General features: G+C 46.0%; 1 protein-coding gene across 1 annotated transcript; it reads left to right on the forward strand.

The window, feature by feature from the left end:
• The first annotated feature begins 738 nt into the window (after positions 1 to 738).
• On the forward strand, positions 739 to 8218 carry LOC139828330 (ral guanine nucleotide dissociation stimulator-like 1). Its single transcript, XM_071810595.1, has 11 exons — positions 739 to 819; positions 2780 to 2995; positions 3225 to 3328; positions 3479 to 3620; positions 3950 to 4036; positions 4335 to 4367; positions 5367 to 5462; positions 6439 to 6454; positions 6908 to 7011; positions 7796 to 7910; positions 8100 to 8218. The coding sequence occupies exons 1-11, from the start codon at positions 739 to 741 to the stop codon at positions 8216 to 8218; spliced, it is 1113 nt and encodes a 370-aa protein (XP_071666696.1).
• The last annotated feature ends 8337 nt before the right edge of the window (positions 8219 to 16555 follow it).

The raw sequence follows: 16555 nt of genomic DNA on the forward strand, positions 1-16555 counted from the left end.
TCCCTTAATAAAAGACCAGTGCACGGAGGATATGTGCAAACCCTTCATCTCTGCCACAGCTCCCCAGCCACGGTGGAATTGTCCAGCATGAAGCCCTTGTCTTCATGCCAATCGTATATGAATATGCCAATATCTATATGTTTATGCCAGTTGTATATGGATTACGCGCTTTGGGTTGCTCAGTAGAGGTTCCTCTAAACAGCCATCTCATTTTTTCAGATACGGAAACCTGGAGATCTCGGGCTCTGAAGAACATGGAAAGCAGAATTCCCCCGGATCCAGCACAGTGCTCAGGACGTAAGTTTGGTTTTGCAGCGCCCAGCGAGCCCCAGTCAGGGTTCGGTGCTGGAGCGGGAAGTGGGCAGCAGAGCTGTTGTTTCCTGTGACAATTCACAGCCCTGTTTGCTTCAAGGGGCTTGTGTAAAGGCCGGGTATCAGCTGTCTCATAACATCCAATAATACAACGCAGAGAAAATCTTTAATGATTTTGAATGACTGCGCTGGTTTCTCAAGGTGTAATTGAAGAAGCAGCCTTTAGTTTCCTATGAAGTATTAATAACATTTCTTGCATAAAAAGAACAAATTAAATTCTGTGCTCACGGAAGTGTCCGTACTGCCTTCACGTGGGGGATGAATGTCTCAGTGTTCCTGTTGTTATATTAGGTACAGATCCATGCGATTGCATCAATACCTGCTGCACACAACCCATGTGTTCTCTCTGAATTTGCTCACAGTGCGATGGCATCGATTTTACAAACCTGGCTTGACCAGTGTGCCGACGATTTCCGAGAGCCACCCGACTACGTGTGCCTGCAGAAGGTGCTGAGTTATCTGAAGAAGAACATGCCTGGCTCTGACCTGGAGAAGAAGGCGCAGAACCTCCTGGAGGAGTTCCGGAAAGAAGAACGGGAGAATGATGGTAAAGTACCTTTCTCTGCTGTCTGTGTGTTCTCCCAGCGTGAAGCCTGACATGTCCCCTTATCCAGGGCACAAAGCTTCCTGTGCCGTGAGCCGAAAATTCGTAAGGGCTCACGTGGTATGCGAATGAAGACTGGAATCAACTTCCAGCCTTAGTAGGGGGACTAAGTTCTTCTGCATGCATTATTCTCACATTGGCTGCGTGTTTTTCAGTCCCCGTTGGCTCTGGAGCACATAACGGTAGGACTGGTGTGCTGAAAAGGCCCAGGTTTAGACTTAGTGCTGCGGCAGCCAAGGCTGCTGATCAATTCTGCACATCCCGTGAGAGGGGCGGACTTGCCGGGAGGGGTGGCCAGAACAGGGGACCCAAAGTGACCAGCTCGGTAGGTTTTCCACGTTGTGCAGCATCTGGAACTGGGAGATCACCAGGGTCTCGCTCTCCTTGTCCATGGCCGGCATCTGAAGAGGAGCCTGCCTGCCATCCTAGGCCTGGTTCCAGGCCCTGCAGCCCTGAATCCAGCTCTGGTTTACTGCCGAGTCCAGCCCAGGGCATCCGGGGGCCTGTCCTGCAGCTGCTGGAGCCACGATTGGTTTTGTATATTTTGCATTACTTTCTCTCCTCATCAGTAGTACTAGCAAAGCATGTTTTAACTTTCCAACTGGTCTCGCTCCCTTCTCCTCCTCTTCCCTTGAAACGTGGACATAAGAGCATATTCAGTATAATATTTTGGGGGTATAATTGCAGTCTTGTCTCTTTGCAGTTCAGCTGTTTTTCAGACTATAGAATGCATAAATGCTGACAAGTAGATTATCAAAGTTCTGCAGTGTTAATAAGGAGTAGTTGGGGGGGGGTTGGTAGGTTTTTTCTTCCCAAAGAATGGTTAGTGAATGGGTTAAGGCACTTCTCAGGTAAGAGACCCTGAACAGCTCAGTTCTCCCTGTTTCTTTTTCTTCTACCTTCTCTTTGCCCATTTAATCTTCGGGTCCTTCTCTTTCTCCCTAAAATATGCAGCACAGTGAGGCCGTTACCCCAGGCAGGTCCCTTTGCATGTTCTGCTCTTCTATGTAGTGATTTTCCAAATATCTGCTTTGATTACTTGTGTTCTGTATAAATTCACTGACTCGTGTTTTCCCCGCTGGCCAGACACGTTCCACAGCCTTTCTCCCTGCAACCCGGATGAGGAAGAGGAACTGGAGATCAGCGGCCCAGAAGAATTCTCATTGTTCCAAGAAGACCCGGTGGCAGAACAGCTGACATACATGGACGCGGTGCGTAGATCATACGTATTACTTGAAATGCTCGGGGAAATAGTCCTGGGCTTCTCATTGTTTGTTTGTCTGTTTGTTTTTTAACTTAAGTTGGTTATCCAAACTTGCTTCATTGATTGGGCTTTTCCTTCAGTTCTTCTGAAGGTGTTTGTCTTTTTTTTTACAGTGTGAATGTAGGCTGTGTGGCCTCTTTTGCAAAGTTTAATATTTGACCCCTCAGATATAGCGTATTTTGACTGTATCTTAGGCCAACTCACCTGGAGATGTATAAGTATTTGTAACTGTAATGCTCCAATTTGGCTTATTTGTATCAATCTCCTTCAAAAATATCATTATATGGAAATCTTTCCCCTTGGTAAAGTAAGTGATAGAAAGGTGTCTGTTATTTTGCTAGGACAGTTTATCTGACAGTTCTTTTAGGGCGTCAGGCCTAAAGAGTTATATCAAAGTGTATATTTTAAACTGGAGAGAAAATCAATATTTCCCTTTTAATACCATATTAGATTCAGATGCAGTTTGTACTGTAACCATGCATTTCTTGCTGTGGGCAGTAGCGATCCAGGCTGAGTTGGACACCTCTGTTTCCCTCTAGACACTCTTCCAGAACGTTGTGCCCCACCACTGCCTGGGCTGCATCTGGTCCCGAAGGGACAAGAAGGAGAACAAACAGCTGGCACAGAGCATCAGAGCCACCATCTCGCAGTTCAACGCCGTCACCAACTGCGTGCTCAGCACCATCCTGGAGAGCAAAGGATTAAAGACACAGCAGCGAGCGAAGATCTTGGAGAAGTGGATCCGTATCGCACGTGTAAAGCATTTATTCACTACTGTTTAGCGTTCCTTGTGCGGGTGCCGTGGAGATGGGAGGGGACAGGGGGGTTGTTGGTCAGTGATATTTTTGATGCTCAGTATTTGTAGAGCTGCCCGCTTAGCAGGGAGAATGTGCAGCAAGCAGGACACGGGGCAGACAGAAGAGCTCTGACTATTGGTGCTGCTGACGTTTAACGCTCCTGTGTTTCTAACCGTTCCTTTCACAGCAATGTAGGGTCTTGAACAACTTTTCATCTCTGAAGGCCATCGTTTCCGCCTTGCAGTCCACCTCGGTTTATCGCCTGAAGAAGACCTGGGCCTGCGTTCCAAAGTAAGGCTGTGCAGTGTGTCACTGGATGTGTTTTGGTGCTTTTATCTTTTCTGTGCCCAACTGTTAACAATTGTTGAGAAAAAAATAGTACCCTGATCTGATTCAGAGTGCTTACAAACAACTTAAATGATTTAATCTTTTCCTGTACAGGGACACAATGCTGATGTTCGAGGAGCTTTCAGAAATCTTCTCTGACTCTGACAACTTTGCGATGAGCAGGGAGCTGCTGATGAAGGTGGGAATGAGCTTGAGTTGCCAGGTTATGATCTCACCCAAAGCCGAGCTCAGCCCTGTTCCTAACCAATGAGCTCCCGTATGTGGTGCTTTGGGGAAGACGGGTCTGTAAATCCCGGCTTTTCTGCTGGGGCGAGAGGTGCCGCATAGCGAGATTTGACGCAGAGGAGTTACGAATGAGCGCTTTGGCTTATATACCGCTCTGTGCAGACATGAACTGCTGGCTGAGATACCAGGGTGATGTCGTGAAAGCATCATTTACAAGAGTGCTGTTTGGTGAAACAGACAAGTTGTGTTTTGTTTGCTTCCACAGGAGAATTCTAATTAGTATTATTATTATTATTACTTCTCAGTCAGTTAACCCACCATTGCTCTGACCGTTTGCAGGGAGTCACGCAAGGCACGGTACCTTACCTGGGTACCTTCCTAACAGACCTTGTCATGCTGGACACAGCCCTTCAGGACTATCTCGAGGTAATTTGGGGCAATTTTTGGAATCCTAAATATCCTCCCTCCCTTGCAGACACTGTGTCTGCTCCTGCATCTTCCACTGGGTGCTAGTGCAGTTCCTAAAAATGGAGGACTCTATTTAAATAGACCCAGGTACACGAGAGCTGTGGTTTATCCTAGAGCTGGAAATAGGTCTTTGTAGAGGCCTTTGGTCAGGGCAGCTCTGGCCTTTCCCTTGGTGTTGCTGCTTCATCCTGTTTGTGATTAAGTCCAGCCGAGCCTGTGCTCTTCTCCTCTGATCCCTTCTCTGTCCTTCCAACAGGGCGGCCTGATCAATTTTGAGAAGCGGCGAAGGGTAAGTGGAACGGTGACTGTTCTGTGATCGTTAGTGCCTGACGCTCTCTGCTAGAGCGTTCTCTTGGCGAGGCCTGTTGTCTTTGCTCGGGCGTATCCAACAGGCGCTCACGTTACTCAGAGGGTGAGGAAGGAACAGTCCCCGGCACGCTGTGAACCTCTGCCGGGCTGTGAGGGGCAGCGCGGGAAGAGAAATTCCTTTTAGATGGGGGCAGCAGGGGAAGAGGAGCTGCAGGGCACTCGCTGCCACGGGATTTACGTCTGGGGCACGTTCCCCCCGTTTGGTGTTAACGGGAACACGTTACACGAGCGTGTTCTGTGTGCCGGGAGCGAATCAGACCTGCTGGCGTGAGACCTTTGCTGGCCACAAGATACAGTCTGTGACCATCTTCCTTGTGCTGCAGTAAATAGTTGTGGGTAAAAGGTGCAGAGAGCAAAGCGGGTACCTGGGACCGAGAAATCAAGGCTGAGCGTTGCCTTCCAGCCTGAGCCTTGTTGGTCATGGATCAGTAGGAGCGAAGGTGCCGGGGTTTCCTCTGTCTGAGGGCAGTCGCGCCTGATCTCGGACAGAATTATTTTGGGCAAGTGTGTGTGCAAGCGGAGTGAGGGAAGAGCAGCGCGTTCCAGTCACACGTTGGGGGCAGCGTTTTGTGTTCCCCTGGGCCAAGTGTGAGTGCACAGAGCCGGGGAGGATCAGGCTCTGCTGTCATCACAGGCACCTCTCGTTCTTTCCCTTGCTTAGTGCCTGAGAACCACCTACGTACAGAGCGGGATTCCTCTCTCGGCGCCGCTCTGGCCACGCAGGGGTGACGGGAAGGGTGAGCTGCAGAGTTGCAGCGTTTGAAACAGTGGTTCTCGAAACAGTCACTTCTTCAACTGAAACCGACCCGCGGGTCCAACTCAGTTTGTCCTGGATCTGTTGCTGCGTGTGTTTAGTGTATTAACGAGACTGGCTTTATTTTTCTAATTAGAATTCCTAATTTATTATTTGTTTTCTTAGGAGTTTGAAGTAATCACACAGATTAAGCTGTTGCAGTCCTCATGTAACAGCTATTGCATGGCACAAGATGAGAAATTCGTGCAGTGGTTTAGGAGGCAGCGGCATTTAAGTGATGAGGAGAGGTAGGGTCTCAGCCCAGCTGGCGAAGCAGCTTTTCTTCCCCCGCAGGCAGGTTCAGGTTCTCTCAGCCTTGAGCTCTGCGCTGCCAGGAGCTGCTCCCGGAGAGTGGAAATACACACGCACAGAGCTGCGCTCCTCCTTGTGGGGATGAACCCTCTGGGACGTGGGAGTGACCCAGGGCTTCTCAAATATGGCCACTTTGAGATATTTCACTAATGGTATTGCCTGTTCTGCAGTTTCCGTCTGTCACGTGAAATCGAAGGAGCAGCTGACAAGAGCACCGCATCGGGTAGAGCTCAGAAGAGCGTGGTGAAGAGATTCAGCCTGTGAGTACAACGGGGAGGGGGTTTGGTGTGTGAATATGAACTGGAATAAATCAAACACCAGCTGACAAACCTGGCTGGGGATCCAGAGCACTGCAGTGCTGTGAGGAGACACCGTCAGCTAAAAATATGTATTTCTGTTGTCTCTTTCTATTGGTGTAATTAGCCATGAGGGTTATCGTCTAAAGACTTCAGAAATAACCCTAAGCTGTCAGACAAAGGAACAATTTTAGTGCGGGATTATAAATTCAATTCAAATTTGCAGCAGCAAAACAGAGCAAATAAGGATAGAGTCTAATTTGCTATACACACACAAGCAATAGGCCACTCGAGATAGGAAAACACAACAGCAGGTCAGATTGTTGAAGCAAGTGACAGCTTTGCTCAGCCCAGCTCTGTTGTGCTTTCTTTTCCCCCCTAGGCCGTTCCTGGGCTTGGGGGTGAGCGCCCACAGCACCCCCGTCAACGCGCAGCCCAAACCTGCTCCAGGTGGGAGCTCTGGGGACAGCACCGTCACCATCGTCCCTCCCACCGCCACTGCTGAGGAGCCTCAGCACAAGGTAGGGCCCGGGCCCTGTGTTCAGCACAAACAGTCTGTGCGAGGCTGCTGACGCTGCCGGCGGCCCCAGGCGCTTGCCCAAGCCTGTGGGTCTTGAACTGGGGCGTTGCTGGCAGTGGAAGGGAGGGACCTGAGCTCTGGGAAAGGCGATTTTGGGGGGAGGGCTCATGTGCATCAGCCCAGCCTAATTCTGGGGCAGGCAGAGCAGCTGAGCGAGTGAGAAGCAGGTGAGGTCAGAGCTCGCCAGCCCTGTGCTTTGACCTGCCAGGAACTGCCCAGACCAAGCCTTGTCTGGGCTGGGTTCCGTTCCCAGGGAGCTTTGTCCTGCAGACTCTGCTCTCTTGACCTAAACTGCCTTAACTGGGTTGCCTAAGCCCTCGTTAAGGCTGTTGTGCTGAAGAGTGTCATCTTTAGCTTTTGGATCTTTGAAATTAAATGGTAATGAATGTGTTTGATCTCATCTCCCCCCTTGCTGCCATCTGGTGACAAGTGCTCCAAGAAGTGCCCCGGCTCCGTGACTCCCATTCCATCAAAAGAAGTGCCGCCAGTCCTGCCCCTCTACAACCAGCAAAGCGGAGACAGCTGCATCATCCGCACCAGCGTAGAAGAGGACAGAAGCGGCAACATCTACAGGAGCATCCTGGTGAGTGGTGGGAACAGCAAAGCGCTGTGACTGTGGGTGGTGTTTTCACCCCAGGTGACTTGAATGGTGCTTTTAGTTTTGGAAACACCTATTCCCTGATCAAACCTCCTTGACAGGGAACATGACAGATGTTACAAATCAAAACATGTGGAGCAGGGGATGAATGAGAGGTTTGCAAAGAGCATCTCTCAAGGTTTCTGGCCTTGAAATTGAAGCTTGCATTTGATCAACAATGCCAAGGGAAGCACTTTGAGCCAGTGCCAGCTTTGCTGCCCCTGCTCTTCTGCCAGCGCCGGCTGTTGTGTGTCCAGCTCAGCACTGGGGTGTGTGAGCTGTGACACAAGGTGCCCCTTCCCCAGCAAACCCAGCTCCAAGGCCCAGAATCTTTGCAGGACATCACAGAAAGTGTTTAGCAGGGGAGACTGTGGATGAATGGATGTCTGCAAAGAGCAGCTGGGGCAGCTCTTGCTGCGGATTCGATGGCTGCTGAGAACAAGGTCTCACCTCTGCGAGTGGTTGCTCAGGAGAGCAGAGGCTGTGATTTGCTGCTGCATTTCTAGAGCAGTGTCTGTTGTCTTGAACTAACTCCACCACCAGGTGTCACAAAGAGCGTGTTTTAGTGTCCGGCAGAATCTACGACTTAGTTACTAAGCCACTGTAATTTTTCAGTTCTTCGAAATCGTTCCAGGACCAAGCAGTCTGCAGAAAGACAGGCCTTTGCTAATTATTAAATCATTATAGAGTGAATAAAGCAGAAGCCCTCATTGCAACCCTCTCTTTGCAGCTGAGTAACCAAGAGAAGGCTCCTGCTGTCATCCAGCGAGCCATGGAGAAGCACAACCTGCAGTCTGGCTCGGCTGAGGATTACGAGCTGGTCCAGATCATCTCCGCGGACAAAGGTGGGGAAGCAGAACTCTGCTGCTGCTGCTGCTGCTGCTTGAAGAGCTCTGCTGCATTTTGCCGGCAAGAGTAACACGCGAAGCGACGTCAGAAACGCCATCGCCACGTTGTCCCAGCTGCCGGTGAGAACAAACCCCTAACGCTGAGTGGGGCGCCCATTAACGCTCGCTCTGCTCCCTCTCTTGCAGAGCTGGCCATCCCACCCAAGGCGAACGTGTTCTACGCCATGAACACCCAGGCCAACTTCGACTTCGTCCTGAGAAGAAAAGCTGCAGCACAGGAGGAGCCCGCACTTCATGGATTGTAATGGCTGAGCTCTGTATAAGATTTACTGTGTATATTATGAGTATGTAAACTTTTTTCCCCCCAGGTTTAGTCTGGAGTTGATATATTTTAATATGTGACCTGTAGATAATGTTTGAGCTTTGTATAATATTTAATCTTTATATAACAAGTATATTAACTTTTTTCCAGTTTCTGTCTGCAGTTAATGTATTTTAAGACTTGATGTTTTTATCATATTTAATCTTTCCATACTTCTATAGAAACATTCAATATTATATAATCTTTTTTCTACTGATTTCTGCTTGGAGTTACTATATTTAAATAGCTTAGCTTTATAGAATATTTTAGCTTTGTATAATATTTAATATTCATAGAGTAAGTACGTAAACTTTTTTCCACTAATTTCTCCTTGGAGTTAATATATTTAAATGTTTTAGCTGTATATAATATTTGAGCGTTAATTAATATTTTTATTTAATGTACTAATATTTACTAGTATTCTAAAATTATATTTAATGTACAAATATTTATTTTTTTAAATATACTAATATTTAATATTTATTTAAAATTTTATTTAATGTACTAATATTTGCTATTTATTTAATATGTGCATTTAATGTACTAATATTTAATATTTATTTAATATGTACATAGACCTTCCCCAATAATTATTTTCTGGAGTTGATATATTTTATTATTAAATCTTTATATAATATTTGATCTTTGTGTAATATTTAATATTTATATGATAAGTATATCAACTTTTTTCAACCCATTTTTCTCTGGAGTTAATGTATTTTAATGTTTCTTCTGTATATAGTGTTTGAGCTTTATTTCACATATATATATATGCATATAAAATAAATAGATAAACATTTTTCCACCCTTTTTTTCTGCACTTAATAGATACTAATAATTGAGCTTTATATAACACATAATCTTTATTTAATATTTATATAATAAGTACTTGAACTTTTTTCCACCAATTCTTGTCTGGCATTAAAATATTTTAATATTTGATCCCTCTGTCATATTTAATCTTTACATGGATGTAACATCTCTATAATAAATACGTAACTTTTTTCCACTAATTCTTCTCTTGAGTTAATATATATTAAGATTAGAGCTTTTATATACTACATAACCTTTATCTAATACATAATCTTTATTTGTATAATAAATATATGAACTTTTTTTCACACCAGTTCTTGTCTGGCGTTAAGTATTTTAATATTTGAACCTTATGTAGTATTTAGTCTTTATATAGATGTAACATTTCTATAATAAATACGTAATTTTTTCCACTAATTCTTCTCTTGAGTTAATGTATATTAAGATTTGAGCTTTTATATCATACATAATCTTTATTTAATAGATAATCTTTATTTACATAATAAATATGTGAACTTTTTTTCCCCACCAATTCTTGTCTGGCGTTAAAATATTTTAATATTTGATCCTTATGTAGTATTTAGTGTTTATATAGATGTAACATTTCTATAATAAATACGTAACTTTTTTCCACTAATTTTTGTCTGGAGTTAATATAGTTTAATATTTGATCTTTATATCGTATTTAATCTTTATATATTATTTACTGTTTCTATAAAAGTATGTAAACATTTTTCCAGTAGTTTTTGATCTGGAGTTACTAGGATTAATATTTAAGCTTTATATAATACATAATCTTTATTTAATATTTATATAATAAATACTTGATCTTTATTCCACCAATTCTTGTCTGGAGTTAGTGTATTTTAATGTTTGATCTCTAGATAATATTTGATCTTTATATGATATTTAATCTTTATATAATATTGAATGTTTCTACAATAAATAGATTATTTTTTGACAACTAATTTGTGTCTGGAGTTAATATATTTTAATGTTTGATTTTGTATTCTATTTAATCTTTATTTAATATTTAATACTTATATAATAAATATGCAAACGTTTTCCCACCAATTCTTGTCTGGAGTTAGTATATTTTAATGTTTGATCTTTATATAGTGTTTGAGCTTTGTATAATATTTAATGTTTCTATAATAAATAGATGAACTTTTTAACACTAATTTACGTCTGGAGCTAATGTATTTAAATATTTGATCTTTATGTAACATTCAATCTCTATAGAACCTTTAATGTTTCTATAATAAATATGTCAACTTTTCCCGCTCATCAGTGTCTCGTTCATCTCTTTTCCTCTCTGAGACTGCACCGCGGTCTGAGAGTTTCCACCTTTTCCCCACTGTCTCCATCACGGCATTTTCTGCTCCTGGCAAAAAGACGACCCCGAATTTAAGCCGCCTCTTGCGTTCTGGTTGTACTTAAACTACCCAGGGAGACAGCACACTGTTGTCAGGTTGTCAGGTTCTGGTGACAGCCTTAGAACCGGTGATGCGCACCAACCCTGCCTGTGACCTTGGTGTGAGCAGCTCCACTTGCTCCTCACCCTGGGGAAACTGCTCCTGGCTCCGGGTCTGTCACCCTCACTGCGGGGTCTGCACCAGCCGGGGCTCCGGGGGCTTCGCTCTCGTGCTCCACAGCAGAGGACAAACCCCACGCTCACAGGAGAACACAATAACTCATGGAGCAGCCGAGCTTCACAGGAAAGGGGAAAAATAGCAGAAAAAGAGCAGAACAGCGGAGAAGGGTTTGCACTGGCTCCTGCCTTTCCAAAACACAGTCAGTGCTGAGCAGGGAAAGCCCGGACAACACCAGCCCAGGAGCTGAAAGCACAAGTGCGGTCACCTGCTGAAGTGAAGGGTGTTTGGGGTTGCACTGGGAAGCAGTTTTAGTCCTTCTGGGTGAGCAGCCTGGGTGGTGCTCACCGCATTGGGAAGAAGAAACCCAAAAGAACAAAACAAGTAGAATTCTTGATAGATGTGGGGGCAACACTAATTAAAACCTGAAAAGAAGAAACTCCAACCCCATGATGGGAGGGGCCTTTTCTTGTTTTGTTAACTACAGAAACAGCTGTCGGGAGGGCAGAGAAAGGATGGACACGCGTCTCTCGAGTTAGAGGAGCCCTGATGGAAGAAAGAACCTGGAAAGCAACTCAGGAACCAGGGGAACTGAAATTGAAATTGACACGGGATTGGTGATGTAACTACTATTTGTGTTATTGATTTGAATGCCCAGTATAAATGAAAATGAGAATGGTTTAGTAGTTAAATGTGTTGAACCGAGTTGTATGTGGAATTCTCATTTTATATTTGATGTTTAGGTTGTAAATGGACTGTGGTATAAGCATATCCACAAAGGGAACTTACCGACAGGATTGTGTAAGAAATGTCTAAGAACAGAAGATAAGGAAACCAGGGCTCGGTTGAGGATTCCGGTCGCCACTGGAAGAACAGAAAAAGAATAGCGGAGAATGGTGGGAGGTATTTACTGAAGGGGTGAATGGGAATTTAGAGCCCACCAGTGATGAGGAGAACAGAGTGCAGAAAGAGAAACCACATTCCGTGTTGCTCCTGTTGTTCCTGGGAAGTGAAGGCCAAGAGCTGGGAAACGATAAAAAGTCGCCACGCTAACGGCAAAAATAGGAAAGGTGGGGACGTGGCCCTTGCTGCCGAGAAGATGACGAACTCGGCTGCGGCTGCAGCCTGGTCGGCCAGAGAGGCAGGGGGTGCAGAACCCTGGACCTGATCCTCTTGCTAGCAGTGGTGACTTATTGTTCCCAACTTAGCCTGGCCAATCCCTGTACCAAGTGCTACGAGCGTGTGAGAATAGGGAGACTAACCCAATATGTTCTACATTATCACGCTCATACTAATTCTGGATGTTATGATAGAACAAAATTGGAGAAGTCTGAAATCCAAGGGCAGGAATTATGGGTAGCAACTAAGCTAGGGAAAGGTGGACTGGCTGTAGGCTGTGTCTCCTGCCCTAGGGGAGAACAGAATACCTGTTTTACACAAGCTGGGGAGTGGGGCTATTCAGACGGAGGGGCAGTGCAAGATCAGTAGAAGGAGGAGTTAGTTAAGAGTGCCACTCAGGAATTAAAAGGAAAGCAAGAGCAACAGAAATTGGTACAGAACAGCAGTGATTGATATGAAGAATTAAGGCAAAAAGACAAAGGATTACAATTACCAAGAGTAGGGAAAAACCTGTTTATAGATCTTATGGAAAAGATAGCCCGCTCCCTGAAATGCCTGTACACCAATGCGTGCAGCGTGGGGAATAAGCAGGAGGAGTTAGAATCCTATGTTCGGTCGGGAGATCATGATCTGGTGGCAATCACAGAAACGTGGTGGGACAGTTCACATGACTGGAATGTGGTCATGGATGGCTACGCCCTTTTCAGGAAAGACAGGCCAGCCAGGCGTGGTGGTGGAGCTGCTCTCTATGTGAGAGAGCAACTGCAATGTACTAAATTCTGCCCAGGAGCGGATGAGGAACGAGTCGAGAGTGTATGGGTCAGGATCAAGGGGCAGGCTGGCAGGGGTGATACTGTTGTAGGTGTCTATTACAGGCCACCAGATCAGGCTGAGGGAGTTGATGAGGCCTTCTATGCGCAGCTGAGAGTGGCCTCACAGTCACAGGCCCTGGTTGTTGTGGGTGATTTTAACTTCCCTGATGTTTGCTGGAAGGACCATTCAGCCAGCCAGCCACAGTCCAGGAGGTTCCTCCAGTGCATTGATGATAACTTCCTCATGCAGATGGTGGAGGAGCCGACCAGGAGAGGTGCACTGCTGGATCTCATCCTCACTAACAAGGAGGTTCTGGTCGAAGCAGTAAAGGTCGAGGGCTGCCTGGGTTGCAGTGACCACGAGATGGTGGAGTTCAGCATCTCGTGTGGCAGGAACAGAATAGCAAGTAGAATTGCAACCCTGGACCTCAGCAGGGCTGACTTCAGCCTTTTCAAGCAATTGCTGGGGGAAATCCCATGGGCAAGACTGCTTGAAGGAAAAGGGGCCCAAGAGAGCTGGATTGCATTCAGAGGTTGCTTTTTCCACGCTCAGGATCAGAGCATCCCCACACGTAGGAAGCCGAGGAAGGGAGCCAGAAGGCCTGCGTGGTTGAATAGGGATCTGTTGGGTACGCTCAAGCAGAAGAGGAGAGTTTACAGGTCATGGAAGCAGGGACTGGCCAGTTGGGAGGAACATAAGGCTGCTGTTAGAGGATGCAGGAAGGCAGCTAGGATAGCCAAGTCCTCCTTAGAATTACAGCTGGCGAGACGGGTCAAGGACAGCAAGAAGAACTTTTTCAAATACATAGCAGATAAAACTAATACCAGAGGCAATGTAGGCCCACTGATGAATGGGGTGGGTGCCCTGCTCACAGAAGATACAGAGAATGCAGAATTACTGAATGCCTTCTCTGTCTCTGTCTACTCCGCTGGAGGCTGCCTGGGGAACCCTGTACCCCTGAGACCCCGGATGAAGCCAGGTCAATGGAGGAGTTTGCTTTAGTCGATGAGGACTGGGTTAGGGAGCAGTTAAATAGTGTGGACATCCGTAAATCCATGGGTCCAGATGGGATGCATCCGCGGGTGCTGAGGGAGCTGGCTGAAGTCATTGCTGGACCACTCTCCATCATTTTTGCCAAGTCTTGGGAAACGGGAGAGGTGCCCGAGGACTGGAGGAAAGCAAATGTCACTGCAGTCTTCAAAAAGGGCAAGAAGGAGGACCCGGGTAATTATAGACCGGTCAGCCTCACCTCTGTCCCTGGGAAAGTAATGGAATAGCCTATCCTTGGTGTCATCTCAAGGCACATCAGGGATAAGAGGGTCATTAGGGGCAGTCAGCATGGCTTTACCAAGGGTAAGTCATGCTTGACCAACCTCATAGCCTTTTATGAGAATGTAACAAGGTGGATGGATGATGGCAGAGCGGTGGATGTGGTCTACCTTGACTTCAGTAAAGCCTTTGACACAGTCCCTCACAGCATCCTCACAGCTAAATTGAGGAAGTGTGGTCTCGACAATAGAGTAGTGAGGTGGGTTGCGAACTGGCTTAAAGAGAGAAGCCAGAGAGTGGTGGTCAATGGTGCGGAGTCCAGTTGGAGGCCTGGATCTAGTGCAGTGCCTCAGGGGTCAGTACTGGGGCCAATATTATTCAATATATTCGTTAACGGTTTGGACAAGGGAATTGAGTGTACTATCAGCAAGTTTGCTGGTGACACCAAGCTGGGAGGAGTGGCTGACACGCCAGAGGCTGTGCTGCCATCCAGAGACCTGGACAGGCTGGAGAGTTGGGCGGGGGATAACCTGATGGAATTTAACAAGGGCAAGTGTAGAGTCCTGCATCTGGGCAGGAACAACCCCAGGTTCCAGTATAGGTTGGGAAATTACATATTAGAGAGCAGTGTAGGGGAAAGGGACCTGGGGGTCCTGGTGGACAACAGGATGACCATGAGCCAGCACTGGGCCCCTGTGGCCAGGAAGGCCAATGGCATTCTCGGGTGTATTGCAAGGGGGGTGGTCAGTAGATCGAGAGAGGTCCTCCTTCCCCTCTACTCCGCCCTGGTGAGACCCCATCTGGAATATTGTGTCCAGTTCTGGGCCCCTCAGTTCAAGAAAGACAGGGAACTGCTGGAGAGGGTCCAGCGTAGGGCAACAAAGATGATTAAGGGAGTGGAGCATCTCCCTTATGAAGAAAGGCTGAGGGAGCTGGGGCTCTTTAGTTTGGAGAAGAGGAGACTGATGGGTGACCTTATTAATGTTTATAAGTATGTAAAGGCTGAGTGCCATGAGGATGGAGCCAGGCTCTTCTCAGTGGCAAACAATGATAGGACAAGGGGTATTGGGATCAAGCTGGAACACAAGAGGTTCCACTTAAATTTGAGAAAAACTTCTTCTCAGTGAGGGTGACAGAGCACTGGACCAGGCTGCCCAGGGAGGTTGTGGAGTCTCCTTCCCTGGAGACATTCAAAGCCGCCTGGACATGTTCCTGTGCGACCTCTTCTAGGCGTTCCTGCTCCAGCAGGGGGATTGGACCGGATGATCTTTCGAGGTCCCTTCCAATCCCAAACATACTGTGATACTGCGAATTAAATGTCACCTCGTGCTGGATATGTGGAGGGTCTCAAATGACTGAATATGTTGGACGAACCCCTTGTCAGTTAATGTTGAGGGCAAATTCGTCAAGTACCTCTATTCCTCCCACTTGGTGGCCAGATCCACCTAATGGATATTGGTCTCGAAACTGTTTGTGCCATGCATGATCCCCTGCTTTATTCAGTTAATACATTCAGTAGTCCAAGGCATGCAAATCTCAGGCATGCCTATCGATCCTGAAATGGCAACAAAAAGAACGGGGTATGAATTAATGATTTTGAAAGATAACACCAAACTGGATCTAGCCACCCCTAGGCAGGTGCTGGCTAACTTTGCAGCCAAAGCACGAATCAATAGGATAGAAAGAAAAAGGAGGAATTGTGAGAAAAGAGGTGGTGATTCGTGCCAAGATGTTTAATGTTTACAGATATAACCAAAGGAGGCACGGGCTCTGAACCTGGAAAAGGAAAAGGTGGTTAAGTTCTGTGTAAAAAGTTATGAAACTTGTTCATGAAGTTATATTGATAGAGGGAACTAACATTTTAAAGGTCAACTATATAACTACATAATAAGAGCCTACTAGCGAACCAACACTTTAAGCCACAGAATGAATATCTAGTTTAGAGCTGTATGTAAGCAGTTGTATTAAGAAAAAAACAGAACCTCATCGAATGCCGAGATAAGAAGTTTTGCAGCACCAACTGCAACCTTGAGCAGACAAGAGAGCCAAGATTTACAGCAAAAAGGGGGCGCCAGTCTGGTTTCGGTCGACTTGGCAGCTTGGGTTCCAGGCAATTCATTGCAGTGAGCCAAAGGTAAAACGTTCACTGTGACGAAGCTGAACGATGTTCATCCTTCATCCAAAGACCCCCAACGACCCCTCCTCAAAACCACCAAGTGACTGCGCAGGCGCAGCAGGGGAGGGTCAAGAGGAGACTGTGGAAAGGGTTATCTGAGACTCATTTTAATAAGAATCGTGAAAGGTAATGAATATGTATGGGCGTTCCTGGGGTCATTATGAATATGTAACACCTTACTGTCCTTAAGCACACTTCTTATTGTTAAAAGGTGTGAGTGTTGGGTGAAGCGAATCCCCCGCGCACCCAGCGCTGTTTTGCTTGTGCTCTAACGAACACATCTTTAAGGAATACAATGAAGGAATTGGATTAAACGTTGTTTATCCATAGAAAAAGCGTAAGTTATTTATTTCACTACGAAGCAGCCTCATTTTTTCACTCAGCTGTGTAATTGCTCTGACCATAGAAAGAGGGAACAAAAGAGCAGAAACACTGAGAAATGAGCCAGTGTGTTTAACTACAATTCACATTTCTGGGGAAGGAACCCCCTTTGCGCGGG

Source organism: Patagioenas fasciata, chromosome 6 (assembly GCF_037038585.1).
Source record: "Patagioenas fasciata isolate bPatFas1 chromosome 6, bPatFas1.hap1, whole genome shotgun sequence".
Taxonomy (NCBI): Eukaryota; Metazoa; Chordata; class Aves; order Columbiformes; family Columbidae; genus Patagioenas; species Patagioenas fasciata.